General features: G+C 39.6%; 1 protein-coding gene across 2 annotated transcripts; it reads left to right on the top strand.

The window, feature by feature from the left end:
• Nucleotides 1–72: 72 nt before the first annotated feature.
• On the top strand, nucleotides 73–23,393 carry LOC124875106 (microfibril-associated glycoprotein 4-like). 2 transcript variants are annotated; one of them, XM_047376954.1, is made up of 7 exons: nucleotides 73–370; nucleotides 17,147–17,239; nucleotides 17,437–17,580; nucleotides 17,774–17,812; nucleotides 21,045–21,141; nucleotides 21,450–21,617; nucleotides 23,012–23,393. In XM_047376954.1, the coding sequence occupies exons 2-7, from the start codon at nucleotides 17,234–17,236 to the stop codon at nucleotides 23,263–23,265; spliced, it is 708 nt and encodes a 235-aa protein (XP_047232910.1). In that variant the 5' UTR covers nucleotides 73–370; nucleotides 17,147–17,233; the 3' UTR covers nucleotides 23,266–23,393. The 2 variants fall into 2 exon arrangements, with proteins under 2 accessions (XP_047232910.1, XP_047232911.1); XM_047376955.1 differs by having other exon boundaries at nucleotides 243–370; nucleotides 17,142–17,239.
• The last annotated feature ends 311 nt before the right edge of the window (nucleotides 23,394–23,704 follow it).

The raw sequence follows: 23,704 nt of genomic DNA, 5'->3' as shown, positions 1-23,704 counted from the left end.
TTCTCTGTTGCTCACTGTGTCATGTTTTGTGGCAAGCTTCTGACTGTGCTCAGTCAGCCCCTCTGGAGAAACCTGCTACCAAAGGGAAAATACAGCAAAAAGATACCAGATCCCTGACATCACTCCCCCTCAACGGGTGCCACCTGGTAGCCCAGAAGAACAGATGGACTCAAAGTCTGGAATAAGAGAGTGGTGAAGGATGAAACAGCGAGGGACCCAAGATCAGACCTTAGTACTGTAGCCTTCCCAATTGACGAGGTATTGTCAGCCATGACGTTGCCGATGGTAGTCCATGATCCATGGGTCTGAGAAGGCAGGATGTCCATCAATGTCCTGGGCAGGTGGAGGGGTCTTGGAAGATTGACACAAGGTACTGAAATGAACTGGTTTGATCTAAGAGAAAAGCTTTTTGTCCCAGTGTATACTGTGCAGAAGGAACTGTTTTGTAATCAGTGATCTTTTGGCTTTGTTCAGCTCTGCGATTAGTGCAGAGTTAGTGAGATATGTCAGCAGCGATGGTAACATATCTGTTACCATCACTGTAACATGATAGGCTGAGATGATAGAGATGTCTTTTTCATCGGTAGAAAACAGAGGCGGTTGGGAGCCAAGGGATGCTATAAAACGGGATAGTCTGGATGCAGAGGAAATGAGTGAAATTTGTACACATTCCAGCCAGTTGGAAGGACTGGAAGAGGTTACACATCTGAGGGCTGATTCGAGTTCTTGTTTTATATGTTTAATTTAACCATTAGATTGGGGATTTTTGTTTATTGTAGCCCAGCAGCCAGGTAGGTCCCACTAGCCACACCCATTAACAGCATCTCCCTCTCTTATGACAATTTGCACTCTGGGCTGGATTTGTTTTAGGGACTTGGAATTAAGCCCCAGCGGTGTTGTTTTCACAGGCTTTGGCTTAAGTCATTCTAAAAAACCTCAAAAAATTATTTGTTTCATGCACCAAGACTATTAACATCCATTGAAAAACATTGTAATATGTAATATTTTGATTTTAGAAAAGAGAGATGGGTTTCATACCAGTATTTTGACCCCATCCTGTGGCAACATTTTGAATCCTTGGATGAGAGGCATGGCAATTGCTGTGCAATCAGGATGCTTGTGTTATTAAATATTGAATTCAATAAACATTCAGTCTGTTAAGGATTGTCCTGGGAAATCCAGCCCAGTATGGCATGTATTGTGTCATGGCCTGTGAGTTCCCAGTCTGTTTTCCCTTACGTTCTTCAGTTGCTGTTATTTGAGTTTATGTCTAGATTCATCATTTTATCCTTGTGTTTACTCTCTTGAATTCATGTGCTAGATGTGTTAGTTCATACGTCCAGCAGATCTGGTTCCTCCCTGTTTAATTTCATTGTTTACCTATTTCTGTGCACTTGTTTTATTTCCCTGATCTCCTTGCTCTTCTATGTTAATTAGCCACCCTTCTTCAGTTGTTTACTTTCTCTGTTATGCATACATATGTGTGTATATACACTGCTCAAAAAAATTAAGGGAACACTTAAACAACACAATATAACTCCAAGTAAATCAAACTTCTGTGAAATCAAACTGTCCACTTAGGAAGCAACACTGATTGACAATTAGTTTCACAGCTGTTGTTCAAATGGAAAAGACAACAGGGGGAAATCTTTGGTGATTAGCAAGACACACTCAATAAAGGAGTGGTTCTGCAGGTGGGGACCACAGACCACTTCTCAGTACCTTTGCTTTCTGGCTGATGTTTTGGTCACTTTTGAATGTTGGTGGTGCTTTCACACTCGTGGTAGCATGAGACGGACTCTACAACCCACACAAGTGGCTCAGGTAGTGCAGCTCATCCAGGATGGCACATCAATGTGAGCTGTGGCAAGAAGGTTTGCTGTGTCTGTCAGCGTAGTGTCCAGAGCTACCAGGAGACAGGCCAGTACACCAGGAGATGTGGAGGAGGTCGTAGGAGGGCCACAACCCAGCAGCAGGACCGCTACCTCTGCCTTTGTGCAAGGAGGAACAGGAGGAGCACTGCCAGAGCCCTGCAAAATGACCTCCAGCACGCCACAAATGTGCATGTGTCTGCACAAACGGTTAGAAACTGACTCCATGAGGATGGTATGACGGCCCGACATCCACAAATGGAGGTTGTGCTCACAGCCCAACACCGTGCACGACTCTTGGCATTTGCCAGAGAACACCAGGATTGGCAAATTGGCCACTGGTGCCCTGTGTTCTTCACAGATGAAAGCAGATTCACACTGAGTACATGTGACCGACGTGACAGTCTGGAGACACCGTGGAGAGCGATCTGCTGCCTGCAACATTGTTCAGCATGACCAGTTTGGCAGTGGGTCAGTAATGGTGTGGGGTGGCATTTCTTTGGAGGGCCGTATATTTGAGGATATGTTGGTTGAGAAAAAAATAGACTTTTTTTCACTTGCCTGTCTGGGGTTGACACAAGAAAAAAACCAAGATTCAGTTTTTTTTCTTGAGGATGAGTTCATTGAAAAAAAGTACACTTAGAAAAAATTCAGGATTTTTTATTTAGCTGTTGTCATCAAAATACAAATACATAAACAAATGAATCCATATATTAATTATTAAAAGGTTAATATTTTATTTTTTGACTGAAGGGGAAAGGGGTATGATAAATCATACCCCTTTCTAATTTATTGTGGCAGGTTATGATAACTATGTACTGACAGCAAGTTTAAGCTGATACAGTCTTGGTCCCAAATAAGAGCAGTCATGGTGGGCAATGGTCATTTGTCCTACAGATATCTTTGATCAGTACTGGTTTATTCTGTATCACACATGAATATACAAGCTAGCTATGATAACAACATAGCATGACCAACAAATACACTATCTATGTGCTTTTAATGTACTTTATTTTACTTTCCAACAATCTCATTTTGAAAATGGGACATTGGTTCTTGGAAACCATTAATTTTCCCAATTGCCTTTTCAGGGCAGAACAAAAACAAACTTAGGAATACTTTATTCTAGATTTTTTTTCACACTGGCCTTTCAGGGCTTCCAAATAGCTGTAACTTTTATAGAATAAGAAAGTGGAAAGTCTCAACATTACCTTGAGTGACTATGGATCCATGAATTATGTTCTGTTTAAAGCAGGAGTCTACCAGAACACAGAGGTTACAAGATGGTTTAAAATCAGGGTGGCTGTATATGTGAGACGTGTGACACAGTAAATGCATTCCTTCACCTCCATTCTTAGCTGCAGTTCCTAGAGTCTTAGTCTGGTATGACCAATCTGCACGGGCTCTGAATATGGACAGGCGACCTAAGGAGAAGGAAAAGAAGGGCTTCCAGAAGAACCAGGAGAGGGTTGAGAGGGAAAAGGAGAGTCCATAAGGAAGCTATAAACTTTCCTTTTTTACCTGAAACCGCTAACGGCTAGTGCCAGTCAAGTCAGGGGTAACACGTGACTCATTGCCATCTTATGGGTTCATTAAGAATAATTTATACAGAAAGGTTGTTAGTTTTCAATCTAGAAAATAAATAAACAAAATATTATTTTTACTAAATGTGATATCTAATTAAAAAACAGTTAAGAATAATTCATCCAGAAAGGTTTGGTTCTTATTCAAAATAATATTTTGCTATAATATTATTTTAATATTTCCTTAAATATTATTGCATTAAATAAAGAAAGCTAATTAAACACCATTGAAAATTAGTCATCCAGTAGTTTTATTTAGCAAATCATTCCTTGAAGTATTATTTTATTAAAATGTTATCTGATCTTGCATTGTGAATGGTTTGAAGGTATAGTAATTGTCTAAGTTAGTTCCAAGACTAACTTCATTTCCAGATTCCTCAAGATAATCATTGTTTCTCAAACATAAATAACATTGAATGGTAATGTCGCATCACTCTCCTGGTCATGGTTTTTAGCCATCTTTGATTCACTTGTTCACACTGTATAAAGTTTATTCATTTTGCTTGGTAGTTTCAGTTGAATTGTTCTAGGATAGTAAACAGTTTGTTGATTGAAGTATGTTTGGCTTTGAGTTGACCTATTTTTGTTAATCAATTCTTATATTTCAAGAAATTGCTCTTATTCCATGTGTGTGCACAGTTTTGCTGTTTGAGTAATGCCGGAGCTTGTTCCACCCGTTTCTCTATTGTCCTAATACCACTGCCTTATTGGGCTTAACAGATAGAATTATTATTGAATTAAATATTAAAATATGAATAATAAATATTAAATAATATAATCATAATTGCAACAGGTGTATATGAAGAGTCTTCTCAGAACGCTGGCAAATGGGGAGGTGGAGAAACACGGAGGACTGCTGTAGGGGAAGAAAAGGAAAGATTAGATTGCAGGTTTTGAAGTAGAGAGCCTAACTGATCCAGACATTGGTTGGTTGTGTGTTGTTGTGTTGTTTGAGTTCAGCTGTTCTTTTCAGCAAGTGTGTTTCTCAGAGCTTCCGCTGGGTCAGTCTGGACTGAGTATTCTGTCATGTTTTGCAGCATGCTTCTGACCAACATGCAAGAAACTGTCAGGAGACGGCAAACAAATTTGAAAAGATTTATTGAAATACAAATCTGATTATGATGGCTGGGTAGAGGGATTTCTTTTATCATAGACTGGCGGTTCACTGTGAGCAAAATATGGAGAGGTGTATGATTGTGAGGATACTGTAGGGAGTGTTGTGGACAAATTCAGATTTACCAAGGGAAGAGACTGAAGATTACCACTTAAGTCAGCTTTATTGATTACCATGTGCATGGGAGAGCAGTCAGACATGTATCACAGCACCCTGCCAAAATTGCTCTAACTAGACAAACAAAGAACATCCTTTTATAACAGGGTCAAGACACAGTAATTCTTGGAACCAGGCCATGATACAGTGGCATACTTATTTGTGACTCTTTGTCCCTGGGACCCCTACCTGGGACAAACTGAGCCTTCTGTAGGTCCATTGCTCTGGGCCCTGATTTTACGTTGTTTTTTTTTTCTTGCTTTCTAATGATGTCATTATCTTTTTTTCTTCTGCATAGGATTAATTTCAAAGAAACATGGCCAACCCTAAAACATTAATAAACGCCTGAGCAGTGCACTGGTCTCTGCAACTTTGCTCATCATGGTATCATTGTCCAAAGGCACGAGAATTTCTTTCTCAGTGCACATGAGCAATAATGCCTCAAGTTTCTTCTGGGTCAAAGTGCTCCTGAGTCTGTTTTTAATTAATTTCACAGATGAGAAACTTATCTCACAGGCTATCTGTGTGATGGACCGTGTTAATAGCAACTTTTAGGCCAGTTCAATCACATGGTAAGCAACCATTAGCAGATTGTACTGAGAGAGAATGAGATCAACACAAATGACTCTAGCTGTCCTGACAGTGTAACCTTCCAGAGAGGACATCTGTAGTCTGTCCCACTGACATGCATTTCTGACTTTAAAGGCCTATATTACCTGTGCCCCAAGTTGTACCTGTAATCACCTCCCAACCCTGGGTAACAATTAGAACTAAAGCCATGAGACAGTGGCATGCTTATCTGGGACTTTTTGTCCCTGGAACCCTCCTTGGGGCAAACAGAACCTTCTGAAGATCCATTGCTTTGGGCCCTGATTATAAGTTAGGTCCTAGATAGGTGACAGGGAGAGGGGGTGATTACTATATTAGGTCACCCAGAGTATCAAGATATGATGAGTGCTCTTATCAAAAGGCACCAAGGTTTTCATCAGCAGGTGCGAGTTTGAGAATTGGTCTTACTGGTCTGAGCTGAGGGCGAATCTAGGGGGGAGTCCAGGAGGAGTTGGTTTGTTGTGAGCCGGGTTTAGAAGATAGGTCACTGAGCTTTAATTTTCCAGAAAGCGGGAGCTGTCTGTAAACAGTCACAGAAAAAAAAAGGGATGCAGAAGGGTACGGCTTAAGGTAAACTAAGAAACAGATCCAGTAAGTCTGAGGGTGAGAATCTCCAGGAAGGTACCCAGAAGGAAACCTTAGGAAACACAGAGGGGTTAGGATTAACCATGGAACAAGGAAAAACTTGTTTCATGGATTATTTTAACAAGCAGATTTGCACAGAGGGCTTGAGGTACCACATGGGTTGACTATCAGGTGTCGAATGACAGCTGCTCCTAAGCTCCAGCTGATCAGGCTTGATTAAGTACCAGTGTGCTGGCGTACACTACCTGCAACTCAGGAAAATACACCGCAAAATCACAACACCTTCCAGGTCTCTGACCCTGATATTGCAGAGCCTTGAAACGGTAATCGTACAGGTTATACTTTTTACTGCAATATTTTATATGTTGTCACATTATAAGGAAAAACTTCAGTGTGTTGATATTTTATGTTCTAACTTGAAGTAGTGCATAACTGTGAAGTGGAAGTATAATGATCCATGTTTTCCGAATGATTAAAAAAAAATCTGAAAAGTGTGTCATGCAAAAGTATTAGGCACCCGAAATCCCTCTATTCTTTCATTGCCTCTGAGTTTTATTAGAAAACATTCAGTATTGAACAAACAGCATCACAAAGATCAAGGAACACAGCAGAAATAAAGTTGTGAAGTTTAATGCAGAGTTAGGTTATAAAACTAGTATATACAAAGCTTTGAACATATCACACAGCTCTGTTCAATCCATCACACAAAAATGAAGAGCATTGAACATCTGCAAACCCACAAAGAGAGCTGGCCATCTATCTAAGCTCATCTATCTAAGCTGACCAAGACTGGCAGTGCAGAGAGCATTAATCAGGGAAGTAGCCAAAAGGCCCATGGTGACTCTGGAGGATCTTCAAAGATCCTCAGCTGAGGTGGAAAGATCTGTGAACAGGACAACTACTTGTGCATTTTACAAATGTGACCTTTATGCAAACGTGTCAAGGAGGCTACTGATGATTAAAAGCTGTAAAAAGTGTTTTTTTGTAGTTTTCCACAAGACGTGTAGGCAACACACCAATGTGTCAAACGTTGCTCTAGTCCTTAAAGAACCAAAATTAAACCATTATGGCCTAAATGTAAAACACCATGGGCCTGAAAAGGTTTGCGTGCACAAAACCTGTCCACTGCGATTTATCAAACCTGAAACAGATTGCGGGTGCTGTTTTTGTGGTAGATTGAGCACGTTTGAAACGAAGGTACTAACTGGGACGCAAAAATGTCTGCTGTCACTGTGGCCAGAAGGAGGTGTAGATAGAATGACAGAGAATCATCTGTACATGTGTCAACAGATTTGGATTGTCAAAAATAAAAATAATAGAAATAGATGAGAATAGAATTTGGAGCCAATCACAAGCAGAAGTCATGACATTTCTCCTACGATAAAACTCCTTGAAACACTTTATTTCTTATGTCCGTATAATTCTAGTGCACCATCGCTGTTAGTGAGATCATCTGCTGCTGAAGCACAAACCAGATCATGCAGCAGAGAAGCGCACAGCCTGTGTAACTATAATTGCACATAATGCAAAGGACCCACTGTGCTGTGATGTTGATAATATAATTAATAGGAAAGACAGTTATGTGACATTGTTTTAAAATTAGCAAAGCTATAATATACAGATAGGCAACTCTTACAACAAACTATTTTTATGTTGGTAATATTATGTTTTCAATATAAAAAATAGGCCTAAATATTGTGGCTGTTTCTGATAAACTCCTAACTCTTCAATAAAAAGCGAAGAATAAATTGTTTACATTTGTACAATGCCTGAAATAGAAGCTGTGTTGCTTACTATTTACATCCACACACTTTTACAAAAAACAATCAAAACCAGATTTTTTTTTTTTTTATATAAAATTCAATATCTTATATGTGAAAACTTAACACATAAAACACAACAAATCCTGACTCTCAGGGCCTTGGAATGTTTTATTTTTTTCAGTCAAGTAGTCTTTTAGTAGAAAATAGGAATTTCCCCACTGATGTGGGTACATTTCCATGAAAAATAAAATGTAACCAGGGTCTTTGAATAGGTTCTGATGCTGGGGGACGGTGTAATGTATTGTGTGGGTTAATACACCCACCAACCGAACATTTAGACCTATCTACTCGCAGCTTTTGCATAACTGAGCTTGGACTATAAAATTGCAGCGAAAAGTAAAAATGGCTGATAGGCGAAATTGATCAGCCGGAAGTCCATGACCTTATTTAGCTGTTCCCCAGCAAATACTGTGACATAAAAGTTCAAAAAATGGATTAGAGGATAGAGAAAACTGAACAGACTGAAAAACATGACCCAATGAGAATATAATGATCTCCACAACAGAAACAGACTAAATTCAACTTTTTTGCACACCTACAGACTCCAAGTACACAACTTGATGTATTTAAGGGCTAAAAAAGTGGATTTTGTATGATATGTCCCCTTTAGTACAATATGAATGTGCTTCGTACAGAACCATAAAGGAACATTGAGGGAGAAAATAAATTTATAATCGGTTTTGTGCACAAGGAGCATACAGGACAGCTTTTTTATTGTTGTTTATTTTCCTTCTATGTACATTTGGCTTTGTGATGGTTTTCTTGTCTCTGGTTACTGTTTTGTTCAGTGTTGTTATCATTGCACAACATTTTGCGTGCAGATTACCACCTGCCTTTCAAAAATGCAAAATATTGATGCAAAAACAGCAATCCGTTTCAAGTTTGATAAACCGCATTGCAGGTGGTAAAGTATTACATTATTGCATATCCGCCTCCCATAAATTTGCGCGTTTGGGTCATTATCTTATGTTTTGCATATTTTTGAAGGCAAACATACTAAAACTTTTTCGCCTTCTGTTCCGCAGATTAACTTCAGAGGCCTTCGGAGCCACATACATACATACATTTATTAAGTCGGCCCTTATCATCTGAAGAACATTTCCAGGATTAAAAGATTAATGGCCCAGCGGGATTCCTTCTATGTGTGTTAAATGCAGATTATTTTTTTTTGTACTTACAACTGATGATGGTGTTTGGATGAACAGCCTTTTTAAAATCGTTTTTATGTTTAAATAGCATCCTTCTGAAGCTCAGCATAGAGATTCTGTGATCTGTTGCAATGCTTTATTTACACTTTTGATACATATAGATAATGGCAGGACAATCAGCCAATGAGAACGGAGCCAAACCTCCCACCCAGTAAGCTGTGGGACATGAGACAGCTGGTGAACTAGGCTGCTGAGCCACAAACATTCCAGAAAATTATCCATCGTTTAACTGTTAACATGTTAAAACTCCAGCCTCCGCAGGTTCAAACTCAACATATCCTCTGAGAGGACAGCAGCTTTGCTCCTGATCCATATGTAAACAGTAGCTACAGTAGCTGCAGTCAAGACACATATGGATATTGTGTCTTGACTGCAAAACTTGAAAAACAACAACAACAAAAAACTAATGCAGTGTTGAAGGAATCTAGAAATGTCTGCTTTTCTGCAGAGTGTAAATCAGTGCTGAGATTGAGGCAGATCACTGCACTTCTGGGCTGAAGGATTTAAAGACCGAATGTTTCAGCTTTAAAGGTGTCAGACTGGGAGGACATCTCTGGTAACTTTCGTCTGTCAGTTTTTCTCAATCAGTATCAGTACAAAGCTTCTTATTCAGTTTGTCATTTATGTTCAGACTCAGTAAAATAAATTATCTCAATGTATAGATGCATTTTACCTACTCTGACTAAATAACTGTTTTAAGGGTTAAAGTGGAGTGAATTTTGTGTTGAAGGAAAATTTGCTGTTTCATCTCACACAGATCAGATCAGCAATAAATACATTATGAAATTTTTTGAAATCATTAGTGTTCCAAGCCCATGAAGGCCATGCAAAGGCATGGGCATTTGCCTGTTCCCAGCAGACCAAGGAACCCTATTGTAATTGTACTGTTTTTTCATTATTAGGCCCGAGTATCAAAAGTGCTGCAAAAGCCTATTGTAACCGCAACATTACGCTGTGAACAATCGTTTGGCTCTAATTTCCACATAAATCATCTGATCTGCACCAAATTCAAATTCACATTTTTGTGTCTCATCACAGACCAGCACTCAATACAGTCACATGGAAATTTGCTGACATCACTTTAGCCCCATCCACTTACAACAGGAAGTCATATGTTTTACTAGTGAATCTCCTCCTTCCACTCTTACTCATACAAGTCATAGTTGTGTCTGATGACACAAAACAAGGTGGTGTTGAATAATACTCTAAAAAGTTCCTGTTGGCTGGTCCCTGTGGGCATGGCATAGCGGCAAATTTTTAGATCTCGCTGTTTGATACGGTTGGCTCTAAATCACGCATGCATGATCCGATTTAATCAAAACTGGATGAGAATGGTCTTTGTCAACCAACATAGAGCTCAATTGCATTACATTGAAATTTGATTTAACGGTGTCCCCTAAACAGTTATATCTTAGCTGAGCCTCTAACTTATGTCATTAATATTTCCATCAGAACAGACCAACCTTCTACATCCTATCTAAAATTTGTTACAGACACTCCACAGAGACTGCTACTTGTCTGTTGTTGGATCAGGTTAAACAATCTCTTGATAGAGAAAATATCATTGGTGCAGTGTTCCTCGACCTAAAATGGCTTTTGAAACTGTGAACCATAATTTACTAGCTTTCATCTCTAGCACGAGCTATACTTTATGTAAATAAATCATGCTGCACCTCCATGTACATATTTTAATGCTTCTCTTTAGGGATGTTTTTGAGCTGCTATAAGTGCCTTTTTATTTATGTTTTTTATCTTTTAAGTTAGGTTTATACTTGACGCGTTGAACAGTGCGCGAGGGTGCGGGCGCCAACAGTGACATCTTTAACAGGCAATTAATTATGAATTAAAAAAGATAATAGCATGTGATTACACATACAAACCCTACAGAAACACTGGCTCTATTAAGTACACTGATGTACTTTATTTTTTGTTTTATTTCATTTTGACATGTAACATGCCTTGGCTTATGCGCATTCTGATTAGCAACGCGTGTGCGTGTAAAAAACGCCGCTCCTGCGTTAATATACAGACGAATTCTGACCCTTTTGGTTTGCCATATCCCCGACCCCAGTGCATACTGGTCATGCACCTCAAACTTTTTGTGAACTGGAGCAGACTGCGTGCGCCGTGCTCCATTCAGAATGAACAAGGTTGAAAGCTCAAGTAGTTTACGTACAAATCAATCCCTTCATGAACAGATGGAAGAGAATAACATAACAGAAAAACAACAACAACAACAACAAAAAAGGCAAGAGAAACGCGACTTACAGAGTTAGATTGTTGCATTAACACATTTTTTATTTTTATTGTTAAGAGTCCGAAATTGGATCTAGGTACAATTTTAGATCCTTTACAAAGAGGTCAAAAAGCTTTTGCCTGTTTATTGTTTTATGGTTACTTATCTGAAACTTTGCAAAACACTGAATTACTTTGAAATAAATGTTTTCGATAGTGCATACAGCCATTTCTGGTTTTACGTGAAGCACTTCTATCTTTTATTACATTTCCACTCGTTATCTAGCATACAGCCCTCTGTGTTTTCGGAGAATACTGCAGCAACACCTACAGTGCTTGTTCAAGCTCACGGGCCGTCAGCAGAATCCTGCGCACCACCCCAAAGCACGACCAAGCCTATACTCTCCATGTTTTTAATTTTGTCTGTGTTCTATATATATGTATTCTGAACTGAATGTCCTGACAAAAATTTCATTATGGGTCCATAATGACAATAAATATTCTTCATTTTAATTTTTCAGGACAATCACTGTTCTGAGCTCATGATCAATGTGTTCATGATCAACACATTGATGACATTGATGTTGATGACAACACATGGATAATGTGTTGTCATCAACAATAGTAAATGTTCTTTTAGCAAAATCAAAACAGGAGTTTCTCAAGGAACTATTTTAGGTCCCATTCTATTTTGCTTGTATATTATAGTATTCTTGAAATATGTCCTGAAACCAGTTTGCAGATGTATGCTGATGACACCGTTGTTGACTGGTAAATGCTGTGCTACAGTCATTTGTAGCGGATTATTTTTAAGGGAAGCCTTTCTCCGTGGGTGTGTCACGACTGACTATCAGCCAGTAGAATGGTAGGGCCACAACCATTCTACCAGACTGCAGTCTGCTTCAAATGAAAGACTTCTAAGTGTTCAACTTTAACTCCTGGCTGATTGGCAACCAGCAGGACGAAAACACAACCAAACTTTGTTGAGTGCAACCACGCTTCACAGTTCAACAGTATTCAGACAGCAAATCAAAACAGTTCAGCATAAAACTCTTCAACCAATAGTTCATGCAACCAGTTAATACCTTGGATTATCTAATGGTGATCCTAATTCTCCTTAACTATGCCTCACCCTGACCAGACCTCTAAATACACCTATCCGATTTGGTCAGTGTGGGAAAAAGTAAACCCGTCCGCAAGCTTCTATTTCTCCACAGATGTGCCTCCGAACATAGTCTCGTGACACTACGGCTGGAAATGGCGGTTAAATGTTTGTTTCCATAAGTTTTTATAAACTCTGGTGACATCAGAGCTGCGATGCCTGTTGAGCTGCGACATCTGAGTTTTAAATGTCTCAATGGACTGGCACCCAAACCACTAAATGACTGCAAATCAACTGCGGGGCTGTAGCAGATTCACCAGAGCAGCCTCAGTTGGCTATTGTAAGGTTCCTTTCAATAAAACGTATTTTGCACGAAGTACCCTGTCTGTGAGAGGTACCAGACAGTGGAACCTACTCTCTGTCAACATTAAGTCTAAGACCAGATTTAGCATATTTAAAACACAAACCAAATCCTGGCTGTGTCAAAAAAGCAGTGTAATCATGTTTAGTATGTTTTATTGCCATGTTTTAGTTTCTCTGCAATTTTTTTGTATTGAATATGTTCCTTTTATTTCCTGTTAACTGTAGTTTTATATATTTTCCGTTCACAAAAGCCCTTCGAGGGACAAGAGCTGCAAATGAACTTACGCATGCATGATGCATGCATGGCACTGCTGTTCTTTTCAGTTTGTTCTGTTACTGTGTTTTAGGTTCCTATAAAATAAACCTAATAAAAGATCTGAAGTCCCTTGCATATTTTTAGCAGTTGTTCAACATTCAATTCATATAAAGCACATTTGAGTTCAAACTGCACGTTCTTCATCTTCAACTCCATTGTCATCTCTGAGAGGTGGGCATAAAACGGTTCAACGTGGGTTTCTATTTAACTCTGTGATATGATGGTGCCCTCTAGTGGTGGTTATGCACACTGGCAACTAGCATTGGAGACACGAGGCAGTGCCACTGACGGATTTTTCTTGGATTTTCTCTGACCAAAAACCCCAGCGGTGCCTCCAAAACGTTGCACTTTCCTGCTCTGATAGTTTGGGAGAGGTACATGGTAACTTTTGAGCTAAGGACATCTGCACTCTGTTTCACTTTATTCAAAATAACACCAAAACTTGTTTTGCCCAGGTACAAAGTAGTTCTTTCCAAAGCAATCAATCTGAGAATCGTTGAACCCTAATGAACTGTAAATAGTGTACAGAGCATGTATACTTTGTGTATTGTATTAATAATGTTTTTAAATGGAACAATCATGACAAAAATACCTGAAATATAAATAATTTTCAGCTGTGAATAAATTCTATGGTCAACCTTTTTAACCTGTGTATTCTGTGTATGAAACACATTTTAAATCACTTTAACGTGTTACACAAACACCGTGAAATTTCGCACCATACTTCAGAAGAGAATGCCTATAAGCTCCTATAAATATTGTTCAATTTGGACTGCCCACTTGTGTAAAATAAATAGATAAATGTGGATGCTAAATAATATTGGTGATTTTTATTTTATCTGTACCTCTTTGGCCTGGGAGTTGCTGCTCCTGTGCCTTGCTGGCAACCACTTCTGTGCTGGGCGGATGTCTGGCTGCCCGGGACTGCAGCAACCTTCAGGGGCCGGTTCTCCCTGTACTTTGCCTCTCTTAGTGTCTGTGGATTGCAAACCCTCTACCATTCTTGCCACAAATAAATGTACATATTCAGGTGACAAACTTCCACCTACACAGACCCACTAAACACAGCACACTTATTTCTATACATACAGGTCCTTCTCAAAATATTAGCATATTGTGATAAAGTTCATTATTTTCCATAATGTAATGATGAAAATTTAACATTCATATATTTTAGATTCATTGCACACTAACTGAAATATTTCAGGTCTTTTATTGTCTTAATACGGATGATTTTGGCATACAGCTCATGAAAACCCAAAATTCCTATCTCACAAAATTAGCATATTTCATCCGACCAATAAAAGAAAAGTGTTTTTAATACAAAAAACGTCAACTTTCAAATAATCATGTACAGTTATGCACTCAATACTTGGTCGGGAATCCTTTGGCAGAAATGACTGCTTCAATGCGGCGTGGCATGGAGGCAATCAGCCTGTGGCACTGCTGAGGTCTTATGGAGGCCCAGGATGCTTCGATAGCGGCCTTTAGCTCATCCAGAGTGTTGGGTCTTGAGTCTCTCAACGTTCTCTTCACAATATCCCACAGATTCTCTATGGGGTTCAGGTCAGGAGAGTTGACAGGCCAATTGAGCACAGTGATACCATGGTCAGTAAACCATTTACCAGTGGTTTTGGCACTGTGAGCAGGTGCCAGGTCGTGCTGAAAAATGAAATCTTCATCTCCATAAAGTTTTTCAGCAGATGGAAGCATGAAGTGCTCCAAAATCTCCTGATAGCTAGCTGCATTGACCCTGCCCTTGATAAAACACAGTGGACCAACACCAGCAGCTGACACGGCACCCCAGACCATCACTGACTGTGGGTACTTGACACTGGACTTCTGGCATTTTGGCATTTCCTTCTCCCCAGTCTTCCTCCAGACTCTGGCACCTTGATTTCCGAATGACATGCAGAATTTGCTTTCATCCGAAAAAAGTACTTTGGACCACTGAGCAACAGTCCAGTGCTGCTTCTCTGTAGCCCAGGTCAGGCGCTTCTGCTGCTGTTTCTGGTTCAAAAGTGGCTTGACCTGGGGAATGCGGCACCTGTAGCCCATTTCCTGCACACGCCTGTGCACGGTGGCTCTGGATGTTTCTACTCCAGACTCAGTCCACTGCTTCCACAGGTCCCCCAAGGTCTGGAATCGGCCCTTCTCCACAATCTTCCTCAGGGTCCGGTCACCTCTTCTCGTTGTGCAGCGTTTTCTGCCACACTTTTTCCTTCCCACAGACTTCCCACTGAGGTACCTTGATACAGCACTCTGGGAACAGCCTATTCGTTCAGAAATTTCTTTCTGTGTCTTACCCTCTTGCTTGAGGGTGTCAATAGTGGCCTTCTGGACAGCAGTCAGGTCGGCAGTCTTACCCATGATTGGGGTTTTGAGTGATGAACCAGGCTGGGAGTTTTAAAGGCCTCAGGATTCTTTTGCAGGTGTTTAGAGTTAACTCGTTGATTCAGATGATTAGGTTCATAGCTCGTTTAGAGACCCTTTTAATGATATGCTAATTTTGTGAGATAGGAATTTTGGGTTTTCATGAGCTGTATGCCAAAATCATCCGTATTAAGACAATAAAAGACCTGAAATATTTCAGTTAGTGTGCAATGAATCTAAAATATATGAATGTTAAATTTTCATCATGACATTATGGAAAATAATGAACTTTATCACAATATGCTAATATTTTGAGAAGGACCTGTATGCCTCCCCACCATCACACATACACACACACATACACATATCCCTTCACCAACACACCATCACAAAAATGGTTGAAAACAATACAAACAGAGGTTACTATAACATCAATGTGGGCTGCCTACTTTAATGCTGGATTAAATCTGGAGTTAATAAGTTAATTAAACAATGAGGAGAAAAACTGGCCTCACACATTTAGACAACCATCTTCTCTATATGGTATGTCTGAAATGTCACAACAGGACATGTTAAAAAAAAACAGACAGTATATCATAGATTTTCTACTTTTTTCATTGTTTCACCTTTTGGTAACTTTTGGATGAAATCATTGTCCCCATAAAGCTTGTCAGCAAAATGTGACATTTGTAGCTCATGAGTAGGATTGGTCTGTGCATACTGGCTCCTTATAAGCTGACTCCAGCCTCAGTCCAGTCCCTGTGAAACTCACTCAAATTCTCTTACCACACCTTTTCCTTCCATTCAACTTAATATTCTTGGATACAGGCACCCTGTGAACAACCTGTTTATTTATGCACATGACTTTTGTGGCTTACCCTCCTTTTGAGGGGTTTCATTATCTGTAAGCCATAATCATGAGAATTACAAGAAATAATAGCTTGAAAATTTTCACTTTGTTTAAAACGAGTTTCACTGTCTGAAATAAGTGACAAAAAACATAACTTTTTTACGATATTCTAATTATTTTAGATGTATTTGTATAGGTCATGATTCCATTCACAAATTAGCATATGGATTATGCCATTGCCTAGCATCTGTTTTATTCTCTTCTTTTGCATTTACCTACATGAGCTGTATTTTATAATTGCTGATTTTCCAAAATGGCTGCTATCACTCACATGAGAGGCCCAAAAAGGTCCTCACAAAGCTGGACTGACTCTGTTGGCCACACATGCAAACAGCTAGCAGATACTGGCCGTGTGCCCCAAGGGGAAGTGGTGCGCTTTTTCTTAATAAAATATACAAAGTTTGCCCCTAAAAAACACAGTGTACCTTTTTTATTCACTCCCAAACAGAGCGCTGTTAAATGACACCAAGATGAGATAAATTATCTTCACATTTCTGAAAAAAAAGTCAGAAATGTGTTTAAAGTTCAAAGTTCTTAAAAACTTGCTCATGAACACATTTATTTGAACACATGTGTGCAGCACAACTCTGATTATTATGATGAGTGAATGCAGGCTGGTGGACAGACACTACTAACCAGCCCACAATTGATGGGCTTGTTGCTTATTAACTGATGCAAAATATCTCACAGTGAAACTGGCAACATGCCTGTTAAAGGGCTTAAATCTATCCGTTAGATGGTATTTTTCTACCAGAGCTCAGTCTCAATATTATTATCTGAACCAGACTAAAGCACACATATGTGAAGGACTCATGTTCCCACCTGTGCGGTCTGAAGTGTTATCGGTTTTCAGCGGCAGCCGCTCTGTCATTTATTAATCTGTTGGTTATAAGAGCAGGTGAGCACCCTCAGACTGTCATCAGATCCCTGCAGCAGACCTCAGAGGAACTCCAACTGACATACATCACAGTTTTACATCCCAGCTATGAAGGTGAGCCCTGAATGTTGCCCAGTAGTTATGCTTCCTAATAGCTTCAATAATCCTTTCGGAAGCATTCTGTGTAAACATGAGGTTCTTCTAGGAACTTTTCTCTGCTTGGAGCATTCCCAGTGTCACTATCTGATTTTCAGGAAGAAATATTAAGTAAACATTGTGAAAATGAGATGTAACCTCTTCCTCTGCTGCAGCTGCTGTCAACCTTTCTCCTCCTTCTGGTTCCTCTGTGGACCAGCTGTACCTTTTTGGACTGCAATGACATTTATCGTCAGAATCCCATCCGACCCAGTGGAGTTTACACCATCTATCCCATCGGATCAACATCTGGTGTCCAGGTACATTCACACCTGTTGGAATTACAGACTCATTAGAATCTAACATGAAAGCAGGGAAAATATTTCACAATATTCCCTGAAACCTGTTTATGTTGATCAATTTACTGTCCATCAAACGTCTAAACTGAAGAAACCCACCAAACAGTCCACCATCCTCCCAACCAGATTGTGATTTTAGTTTTTGTGCCTGCAGGTTTATTGTGACATGGACTCACATGGAGGAAGATGGACTGTGAGTATTTGAACTCAGATCATGCTGTGGTTTAACTGTCATGAAAAACACCTAATGTTCTCCAGGTGAGCTTTTATTGGTTTGAATTTATTGGTCGATCGTCCAAAAAAGATTTATCTTTAGTGGACAAGTTTGTATGATGACTTTGACTCCAAACCAAATTCAAACGACCCAGGTTATGGTGACTAATTTCAGACAACACCCACCTGTGATTGGAGCATTTTTAATCTGTACAGCTGAGGCAGAACATACAGTGGCAAAGAAGACGTCTAGTCAACTGGATGCTCCTGTGCTCTCAACAGTTATTCGGTCATTTTTTCCTCTGCATTTTTTCCTCCACCAGTTTGTATATTTCGAGCACTTTACATGCTCAGAAAAAATTTCTAATTGCTATAAAAGCATAAAAAATATCTAGAACGACCTTTAAAAGCATCCAGTACCATTTAAAGAGATCAACATCAAAGCTGTCTGAGCTACCACACCCTGTTGGCGGACAGACACCTTGGATCTCCCCCGAATTATTTTCCCCAGAAGCGTCATCTCTGCTTACAATCACTTTCTCTTAAAAGGAATGACTCTCAAACTGTTCTATATTCTCAACACGTTTATTCTAAATAAGGCAGAGGAATAGTTACAGGGATCAGCGCTGATGGCTCCCGTCCTTAACCCGTTCGGTGATTAAAGTGACAAAACAGCCCCAAAAAGAAGGTCGCCCGTGGGTTTTATGTTTTGTACTTCCTCCATGGGATGTACGCTCCTTCAGTGTTTATCAGTAGACTATGTGTCACCATTCTGATGTCTATCTGATAGAGTGTGTAATACCAGTTGTCGAACCCTGAATCTAAGTGTGGCTGCTGCAATCTAATTGCTACTGTTACAGTATGTACCACAATCAACCCAATGCACTAAACTTTATGTCAAACTGTAGGTCACTGAAAATTATTATCCTATTCTAAGAAAAGTGAAAACATTAGGATTCATACTTTATCACTCTGGTCTGTGTGTGAAACCTTATCTATAAGTAATAGTAAGCAAGGTTATTCCTAACATGGCTAAAACAACAAAAATAAATTAACATCCTATATTGAGTTGAAAACTAAACAAAAACGTAAGTCTTCCAAGCAGATTTAAAACTGATTACTAAAGAGGTCTGGGAATGCGTTCCATGATTTAGGAGATGCGATGGCAGAAGAAGAATGCGATCCGACTTGAGTTTCTGATGTGTCCTCAGCACGTTCAGCAACAGCTAGTCGATATAACTGAGAGATTCAGAAGGCAAGATTGGTGAGGAAGCTGAGAGAGGTAGACAGAAGCAAGACCATTTCTAGACAACAAATTTAAACAAAACTCTACAATGGACAGGCAGGCAGTGCAGAGACAAAAAACAATGATTACTATGCTCTCTTTTCCAACTTCCAGTTAAAAGTTGTACGGCAGTACTTTCCACCAGCCGCAGACAGCATGAACAACTGATTAACACCAATAAAGACTTGTACTAATCTAGCTCAGTGGTAATGAAGGCATGTATCCTAGATTTAAAGTCATTGTTTGAAAGAATTGGCTTTATTTTTGGCTAAAAAGCTGGATTTCTCCACTGCACTTACAAGGCCTTTTGTAGTGTTGCAGAGAGCTTACTTCCACAACAAACAAAATCTACTTGTGACATTTGGACCACAAATGATCATGTCTTTTCTATTAAAATGATAAAAAATTTAGATCCAGCCAAGATTTCACTTCCTTAAAGGGGACATATGCAAAATCCACTTTTTTAGCTCTTAAATACATTTTGTTGTGTACTTGGTGCAGAAAAGTTAAATTTACTATCTCCGGGTGCTGTGTAGATATCTTTATATTCTGTTTGGGTCATATTTTTCAGTCCATTCAGTTTTCTCTATCCTCTATTACATGTTTTGAACTGTTACATCACAGTATTTGCTTTGGAACAGCTAAAAAAGGTCATGGACTTCTGGCTGGCCAATTTGCATATCCACCATTTTCATTTCTCTTTGCGATTTTGTAGTCCAAGCTCAAGTATGCCAACGCTGCAAGGAGATGAGTCTAAATGTTCTGTTGTTGGGTGTATTAACCCACATAATTCATTACACTGTCCCCCAGCATAAAAACCTCTTCGAAGTGTGTGGTTTCATTCTATTTTTCGTGGAAATGTAGTCACATCAGTGGGGCAATTAGTATTTCCCCCACTTTATGGACGACTGCTTCAGCAACCTCCGTCAGTGTCGAGGATTTTCAGGTGACTTTATCTGATTAAGGTGTCAGTTCCTTCTGTCTATGGAAACTGTTTTTGTCTTGTTTCTGCTCCCCTAGATAATTGTATATCTGTTATCAAACTACAAAAATGGCCAAACGGGTTAAAGTGGAATGCTCTTTAACTTGGTAGGGCGGCGGGGTTTGAAAGCCTCAGTAGCATTTAAAGAGACAGCACCAAAACGAGTTGCTCTCAGATGCACCTCAGAACAGGGGTAAAAAAGGAGCCTGTGGAGCTACAATAACAAGGGGCTCTGACCAAAACAGTGCAGTTCCACTTTATATAGACCAAAAACTAAATGGTTTAAGGGTAAAAAGAAAGGATTTAAAAGCATGATATATCCCCTTTAAAAAAGTCATTTTTGCTTGCAAGGAGTAATGATTCTTAAATTTCAGTGACACCAAAATCTTGTTATCATCAACATGAAAATTGAAAGCAATGTTCTGTTTTCAAAGAATGTAACAGACATGAAGTGTACAGAAAACAGCACAGGCTCAAGAATTGAGCTCTGTGGGACCCCACGTGATCAGTCAGATCAATACATATCATACCAGGTTGAAAGAAGTCCACCACTACCGTGTGGCACCATGACTACCTACATGATCCTCTAAGTGGGGTAAAAAGATAGCAGCTAAAAGTAGAAGAACAAGGATCAAAAGGATGCGATTTAAAAACCTTTAGCAAGATTTTGTGCTCTGAAGTGATTTAAAATCTTCAGGGCTGCATTTCCATCCAAAAAGGCTTTCAGTCAGCTAGAAACAATTTTCTCACGAATTTACAGGAACATGGAAACTTGGAAAGGCCTAAGGGAGACATGTGATGTTTTGAACTGAAACCTACAGAGATACAGCAACTCTACATTAGTCCACAATTTTTAAATAATCATCTGATTCCTGAATGCATCAAACCTCACTGTAAGAAAACCTGAGCTTTGTTGAGTTGGTTAACCACCTTCATCTCCCCCAGGTGTTCCAGAGAAGGATGGACGGCTCGGTGAACTTCTACAGGCCATGGGATCAATACAAAATGGGTTTTGGGAACGCTGCTGGGGAGTACTGGCTTGGTGAGACCTTAACCAGAACCAATGCCTGTCTGTGAACTGTGAACTGGAAAACACTGCAGCTGTTAACAGATTCTTCTGAATGCTTTTTGGGTCATTCGGTGGCTAATTCAATCTCAGTAAATCAATATAATCTGAAGAGCTCCAGGTGCAGAGAAACTGAAAAAAAGATACCTTTATTTTACTGGACAAAAACATCTCAAAATAATTGAGGTTTTATATGAAACATAATGTGGAACATCCTGTCCTCATCTAACGAGCTGCTGAAAAAACAGGACAAACATTGAATTGTGACACTTCTGTTCTTCCAGGTCTGGAGAGCATCCACCACCTCGTTAGGCAGAAAACGTATGAGTTGGTGGTGGACATGGAGGACTTTGAAGGAAACAAGGTGTACGCTCGTTACTCCTCATTCAGTGTGGCCTCTGAGTTTGATGGATACTTTCTGCAGTTGGGTGAATACATTGATGGAGGAGCAGGTGGGTTTCAGAACCAGCAGTGAAGTCTCAAGTCACAAACACAAAGCAGAAAAACTTCAGAGACCTCAGGAAACCTGAGTTAACTAATCTTTACTCCAGCTGCACTGCTGTAAGATTATACTTTCCAGGAGGAATCGTCATGCTGCTTGTGCCCGGAATAAATGCATCTCTCACTGATCTTCATCTGTAGTCATTTCAGCAGATCTCTGATGCTTCGTCCACAGGTGGATTAAATCTGGTTAGGGACCTGGGTTAAATTCAAGCATTTGAACCTCCTGTCTTCATTATTATATGAGGAGCTGCTACAATAGAAACCGAAGCATAAAGACCAATAAACTTTGTTTACAGTGGCGATGCTAATCACTGTAAACACCCATAGACAGCACAGTTTACTAAATTTTGATACAGTTTTATAAGCAGCAAACCTTAACAATAGATTTGAGGTAGGAATTACAGCTGAGTGTTTTATTACAGCACAGGGTTGGAAGAATCAGAAAAAAATTATCCACCGCACAACCTGTGCTGCTAGGGTGGTCTTCCTTGACATCATAGGAGCAATCCAGCTTGGATTTCTCTACATGATGGGCTGCTTTAAACACACATTATTTTTCTGTGCAGCAGTTGCAAGTATATTATCAACGCCAAAGCCATTACAGCTTGTTGCAGCTCCTTATAACAGCTTGATTTTTAATAAATTTTCTAAAAGTACTTTCCACATTTAAAGCTCTGAGTAAGTCAGCTAAACTTTGTGAAACCTGTAGATGACGCTGTGAGAAAAAGGAGTCTTTTCAGCTGCTCCCTTATTCAGAGGTCGCCACAGGAAGTCAATACCACTTGCTCACCTACTTAGCAGTTTTTACACTTCGTGCCCTTCCTGAACCCGGGTCCCCCTATCAAAGACGCAGACTTACCCAGCTGCGCAACAAAGGAACGCTATTAAGGATGCTGTAAACAGTGTTATTACTGCATTCACAAACCCTTCTGTGACTTTCTCCTTCTAATCCAGATTGAGGGTGCAACTGTTAACACAATGTCTATGTGAACTAATTTCTTTTTTATTTGCTAGTAATTAATGTTTCTTAATTAGCATATCTGTCTGAATTACGTTTTTGTGAGGTTCAATTTATAATATTCTGCCCCTCGGAGATAGGTGTTCTTAATATTCTGCTCTTCTGGTTAGTGATTATCTTGTGTTTTACTGCATAGTAGTCCTATGTATTTACGAACCCGAGTCTGCTCATAAAGCTTGACCCATTTGTGGCCCCTCTCTTATTTTCGTACCCCAGGTAATTGACTAACCTTATGGTATACCCCCCCCCCCCCCCCCCCCCCCCCAAAAGAAAACCACAAAAAAACAAAACAATGTATTTATCTTTAACTGTACTTTCCTGCAGGAGACACCTTGACGCGTCACAATGGACAAAAGTTTGCTACCTTTGACCATTACCTGCATGCTGGGACGGAAAACTGTCCAAAATTGTTTCTGGGAGCTTTTTGGTACTTCAGATGCTACTACGGAAACCCCAACGGAGTCTACGTCTGGGGCGCTGATGGGTCTAAATATGAGGTTGGAGTGATCTGGTACAACTGGAAAGGCAGTTTCTATTCACTGAAGACCATCAGCATGAAAATCCGCCCTGTTCAGTAAATCAGCAGCACAAATGTTCAGCAGGTGGACGCATGTTTTTTTTTTTATTGCAAATACGGCCAAATGAGCTGGTTAACATTTCAATTCATACACTACTAAAATACCTTTAATAAAGTTCAGTAAATGTGGGGCATGTAGGCTAAGTTGTATTTTCTACTTCTGTGTGTGTAAAAATGATTATGTGATCAGAGTATTTTAATTTCTAAATAGCAGACATCTTATCAGTTCTCAGGACTTGTAAACTCATTAATTTTTATTCTCTAAGAATAATTTCAGTCATATCACGCTGGCTACATGCAGAAGTATAGATGATTCTTCTTATGATCATATTCTCTGATGTTGGTTTAATTTTGACTATAAAGATTTTATAAGTCATTTTCTGGGTATAGTTGATTTACACTGTAGAATGGTCACTGGTTACTGAAGATAACTCATTTAG

The sequence above is a fragment of the Girardinichthys multiradiatus genome, chromosome 10 (genome assembly GCF_021462225.1).
Source record: "Girardinichthys multiradiatus isolate DD_20200921_A chromosome 10, DD_fGirMul_XY1, whole genome shotgun sequence".
Lineage (NCBI taxonomy): Eukaryota > Metazoa > Chordata > Actinopteri > Cyprinodontiformes > Goodeidae > Girardinichthys > Girardinichthys multiradiatus.
This window is presented reverse-complemented; position numbering and strand designations above follow the sequence as displayed.